Source organism: Nansenia antarctica, assembly GCF_963989245.1.
Source record: "Nansenia antarctica genome assembly, chromosome: 5".
NCBI lineage: Eukaryota > Metazoa > Chordata > Actinopteri > Argentiniformes > Microstomatidae > Nansenia > Nansenia antarctica.
Window position 1 is genome coordinate 54,384,264 of NC_137690.1, and position 5,807 is coordinate 54,390,070.

The following is a 5,807-nucleotide window of genomic DNA, read 5'->3' on the forward strand; positions in this document are numbered from 1 at the left end:
ATGTCGAGTAGTAACCAGGGAAGTGAACTAGTGAATCTAGCTTGTAATCTTGTTACCATGGCGAAAGTGGCACGTCGAGGAGTCTCTTATACATACATGTGTATATATTTACATATATCCATACATATGTATACATATACACATATATATAAATATATATATATATAATCTATTTTTTCTCTCTTGAAAAACAGTTCACACAGTCCGTTTCCAGTTAAAGATACAATCACTCTTTCTCTTCAGACGGAGCAGGGGTCGAGCTGCTCTCCTCTGTTGGTTTTGTGGGCTCGGGGGCCTCCTCCTCTTTGGGAGCAGCTGGCGCCTCCTCTTGAGCAGGTGCTTCCTCCACCTTTGGGGCCTCAGCAGGAGCAGGGTCAGCAGCAACAGCAGCAGCTGCCTCCTCCTTCACCTCCTCCTCTTTCTTCTCCTCCGTGGCCACAGCTCCATTCTCAGCTGCTTTCTCCTCTGAAGCAGCGGCCTCGGCCACGGCCTCCTCCTTCACCTCGCCGCTGCTCTTCTTGTTCCTTTTCAGGTTCAGGCCTTTGAAGTTGAACGACTTCTTCAGGGAGAACTTCTTCTTCTTCTTCTTGGGGGTTTCCTTGGTGGCGGCCTCGCCTTCTGGCTTGGCCTCACCATCGGCAGCGGGTGCTGGTTCGATTCCGTCCCCTGCTGCTCCGGCTTCCTTGGCTGCCTCTCCATTGGTGGCAGCAGTGTCCCCGTCTTTAGCAGAGACTTCTCCGTTGGCCTTGACGTGCCCATTCTCCTGGGAAAGAAAAGGATAACAAATTAGCGCATGTTCCTTAAAATTAACCGTTTATGGATTCTAGGTTATTATTCCGTGCTCACAAATATGCCTAATGCAAACAAATATGTGATGACGTTTGTTGTAATTAAAACGTCGTCGTGCTCATCAATTAACCACCGTGCCGTCCACGACTCGGCTCAAGAGGCGACGCCTTGTAGTACCACATTGAAACCGACAGACGGCGATCGCGCCACGCAGACCGCATGTGGTCCATCAGTCGCCACACCACACCAGACACTGACAGGCACACCTCTCAACAAAGACTGAATTCGATCCATAAAAAAACAATATACACGTTGAAATTCTCATGGAAATCGACGATGCATTAAAAATAAAACATGTTTACCGTATGTGCGCAAAAGATAGCCATGGTTTAATGGCACCTTTGCTTGGTTATCGGTGGAATAGCGTTTACAGTCATGCACCATGCCATGGAGACATCTGTCTAGTCTAGACGCGCTGATTTCTCATCGTGAAGTCGTGGCTTCAATCAATACACTAGGGTAGAGGGGTGTATTCGAGGTAATCAACTTGAATTCTGTTGTTGAAAGGCCTGCTTTGGAGAATGTTAGAGAAGATGAAGCCTTATATTTTATGCATGAGTATGCAATGCCTACGTGCGCCCTGCCTCCCCAAAATGCCCCCCCGCATGGCATGGCACTATCGAGTGCACACGTTGTCTGAGGGGATTCGGTAGCAGTGAGCCGAATTGCGCGAGGGTTGAACCATTATCGTCTGTGGCCCTTGTTCCCTCTCTATTTTTTTTAATTCTCCAATATTGCAATATTTATTCGACGCAATAATATCAAGCTAGTTAATACGTTCGTGCATTTGATCCTCCCGCTTTGGAATCAGGTGTCCGTAAAGAAAGATGTCTAGCGTAGCCTACCGTTTTTCACTATAGCCTACATAGTTAAAATCTCCAAATAAGTTATTAAGCCAAGCAAGCCTAAGTGACAACCTCTTACACTGATCAACTGCAACTTATTTTAAATACCACTACGTTAAAACACTAAATCGTGTTTCTGTTGGTTGAAGATGCGAGTTTTTAGTTATTTAATTTAGTTTCTTACCTGTCCGTTGATTTTGACAGCGACACCATCGGCGGCAGCAGCGTTCGCCTCCACGGCTACACCTCCCTTGGATGCCTGGGATCCCATCGTCTTGTGCCCGGTTGTTTTTAAAGCAAATTTTAAAATGAAAACGAAAAAGGTGTATCGAAGTTAATCCAGTCACACAGATGTAGTATGCATCCAACGGTGAATGAAGCAAAAAAATACGTTTTCACTCCTTTCTAGAAGTAGCTGGATACTTTTCTTCGAATGTCTCCGATGTTTTAACCTGTCGTTCCAGCAGTAGGGTACCCACTAAACTCAACACTGGTTGAACGCGACGCTTGAAGATAGCCCAGATACCACCCAGGGGCGTGGCCTTGTACGTCTGTCCAATCACCGACGACGAGTTAGCTCCGCCCTCCAAAAAGACCCCCAACACCCTCGTCACCTCATCACATTCTAACAGAATGGAGCTGGTAATGTCACTTTAGTTTGAGTTTATTGACACTGTCAACATGAACGCAATTTTGAATATTCACATATTTGTGAGTGCTCTACTTAAACATTATCTGTGCACTGAGAGCCGCATGACTGTTATAAAGTCAACATAACAATCATGCACACTCCAACAATCTCTTGTTCAATATGGCTGTTGAAGATGTAGCTCTCATGTAGTCTGAGCTGCTCTGATGCAAACTTCAGAAATACTCTCAAATACCTGAAGCCTATTGATTACTTATTCAATATAATTGCATACATCTTTCTGGAAAATGATTGAAAGTGTAGGGCTAATGTGTATGTATATCAACCACAATAATCCATCATTATCATCCATATGTATACTACTTGAGACTTTTAGATCTATGATTTCATGGTTGAATTTTCCAGGCTGGGCCAATCATTATTTTGTTGTAATAAGGGTGTCCCATTTTTATATACAGGCTTATGTGGCAGATCCATGGTTGCTCTGTCAAGTACTAAAAAGCATGGAGTTAGTTTGGGACACTATTCTCTGTGGACTGGTTTCCCGGACACTGATTAAGACTAATCCGAGACTAAAATGAATCATCAATGGAGACGTTCTATTGAAAATCATATTTAGTCCAAAACTAGACCTAATATGTCCTAGAAACTGGCCCTATATGTACTGTATAGTCTAAACTCCTCTCTTATAGGAGCTAGAGAGAGAGAAGTCAAGCTGCTCAGTTAACCTTTCTCACACATCACGCTCTCTCTCTATCTCTACGGCCTTGTAAATGACATACAGTGTCCACTGTCTGCTGTGGAATGCCAAGCACGCAGGCCCTCCCAGCACATCTCTCCTTGGTCACATCTCTTTCTCAGTGTGGGCCAAATCACCCAGAGGGGTGCATCAGGTCAAAGAGAAGAGACAATGATGACTGAACTCAACCCTTCATCCGTGCTTCTCCGAAACCCGTGTTGAGGTGGTTTGTGTCATGATGGTGAGGGTGATGATGATGATGATAGTGTCTGTGTGTGTTCGTAAAGGCTGTGTTTGTTCTTAGACAAATGTATTTGTTGTAAGTTGCCTTGAATAAAGGCGTCTGTTAAATGCCCAAAATGTAAATGTAAAAGACTTATTTTGTATACATCTTTAGAGACAGACATCTGTTTGGGAATGCTGTAGATAGTTGCAGACGAGTCATGGATCTTGTGAATGGAATGGAATGACACACTGATGGCTTTGTTTTAGTACTACTAGGCTGAAAGGGTCGGACCCGAGAAAGGCCCATCAGGTAACAGTTTACCCCCCCTCCCTCACACACACACACACACACACATACAGACAGACACACACACACACACACACACACACACCCTAAGCATATTCAAATGGTGATGGTTGAAGGAGGGATGAGGAGGGAAAGGGGTGAGGGGCAGACAGGGTAGAGGGAGGTGAAGGGGTGGAGGGAGGGAGGGAGGGAGGGAGGGGTGAGGAGGTGAGATGAAATGGTTCAAATGGTGATACAAGTGTGGACGTGTAGTGGGTTAGGTTGGGGACAGTGTAGTGGGTTAGGTTGGGGACAGGGACCAGATGTGAGAGACTGAAGGGTGACTGGTCAGGAGGGGACTGTTCCAGGTTTCACTCACACAATTATATTCCATTGTGTAAGACATTCTTTAGTTTACAGACTTGTAAGACTGGAACTCAATCGTTGAAAACGATTAGGTGATTCCCTCTCATTGGGAATCACCTAAATGTCCACCCACAAGGACTTTTGCCACCCTGTGTGAACAAACAGAGACGCTTTCCACAGATAACCGACGATTATCTCAGAATCATGAAGCCATGTACTGTATGTCACATGACCAATGAAGCAGCACTATCAATTTCAGTTTCCCTTCATAGTGGAGGCCCGTCGGGTTCGAAGGCTCTGCTTCACAGATCAAGCATCAGTGTGTCCTCTAGAAATCCTAATAGGAGCCATTGTGGGGGGAAATATATAAACCCTAATTTAGAATATCACACCCATCCTTCTCTGACACAGTCTCTCTAAACTAAACTTTGGTCTTCACTGAATTCCACAGGTCTGACGTACCCTGACCCTGACCCTGTCACCTACACACTTTGATCATGTGACCAAAGCTCAGTGCCTAGGTTCACCCCATATGGCAGCTGTTTCGTGGTAGACCCTTCATTTGTTCATGTCCCTCTCCTCTGCCATATCTCTTTTCCTACTGAATATTTGTTATTCTATCCTCTATCGCTCACGCCATTTTTATCTCTTAATGATCTACCTTAACTCTCTCTCCTACACCCCCCTCATGCTTTCGCTGCCTTGCACCCCCCTTTCTCTCTCTTTCGTTCTTTCTTTCTTTCTCTCTCTCTCCCTATCTCTCTCTCTCCCTCTCCCCCTCTCTCTCTCTCTCTCTCTCTCTCTCTCTCTCCCCCTCTCTCTCTCTCTTTCAATGACTCTTTGTATGTGTGCATGCCCGAGTGTCATGCCTGAACACAGGGTGAGAGTTCTCCATTCCAAAGCCCCTATTGTCCTCTACTGCTACTCCCTACGGAGGAGAATCAAAGAATCACAAGTTGTTGGTGGGGTGACAGGGTAGAGAGAGGTTCATGGGGAGGAGGAGAGACAGAGGGAGAGAGAGAGAGAGACAGAGAAAGAGAGAGAGAGAGAGAGAGAGAGAGAGAGAGAGAGTGAATTAGTGTGCACCATTTTGATTAAGCTCAGGTAAACCTATACTACATATCCAAAAGTATATGGACATAATAATGGTCTGGGGTTGTTTTTCGTGGTCTTAGGGAATGCTACAACACACAATGAGTCCGAGGCCGAGCACTGGTCACACTGAACACAAGCAAGTTCAAACAATTCGGATGTGTTCGTCTGACATCATTCACCCTGTCACACGGTGAGAATAAGGATGATGTTCCATAGGATTTTATGCTAGGGGGGAGTCAGGGGGGTACAGTCACAAGCCATATATGAGAAGACAAATATCAAAGTGTTAAAGGTGCTAATGATGTGATGATGTGTTGATTTCTAAGTAGTCGCGTAGAATGTCAATGGACTAGTCAGGGATTTTTCGATTGAAGGCTTTCGATTGAAGTGCCATTGTCTGCAGTGTGTCAAAAGTTATTATCTAAGCTGTATGCTGTGCTTAGTTCCTTATTCCCTTTTAATGGCAGTGGCATTTTCTGAAGTTCCTCTTCTCCTATCTTTCAGTTATTGCACTGTCCTAAGTTGGAAAGAGAGAGAGAGAGAGAGAGAGAGAGAGAGAGAGAGAGAGAGAAAGGTGCTTCTGAGAAATGGTGAAATGTGAAATGTAGGTGTTTTCCGAAGGTGTTTTTAGGGTTAGAGTACACAACGAAAGGACTTAATTACATAATTATGTAAGACCCACACAGTAAACAAAGACAGCTCTCTTCATTTAATTTCACTTTCATTCTCTCTGTGTCATTTCAGTCACAGTGG

General features: G+C 44.8%; 1 protein-coding gene across 1 annotated transcript; it reads right to left on the minus strand.

Moving 5' to 3' along the window:
• Window positions 1-226: 226 nt before the first annotated feature.
• On the minus strand, window positions 227-1,965 carry marcksl1b (MARCKS-like 1b; the record flags this gene model as incomplete). Its single annotated transcript, XM_080531177.1, has 2 exons — window positions 227-763; window positions 1,879-1,965. The coding sequence occupies 2 exons, from the start codon at window positions 1,963-1,965 to the stop codon at window positions 227-229; spliced, it is 624 nt and encodes a 207-aa protein (XP_080387303.1).
• Window positions 1,966-5,807: the final 3,842 nt, after the last annotated feature.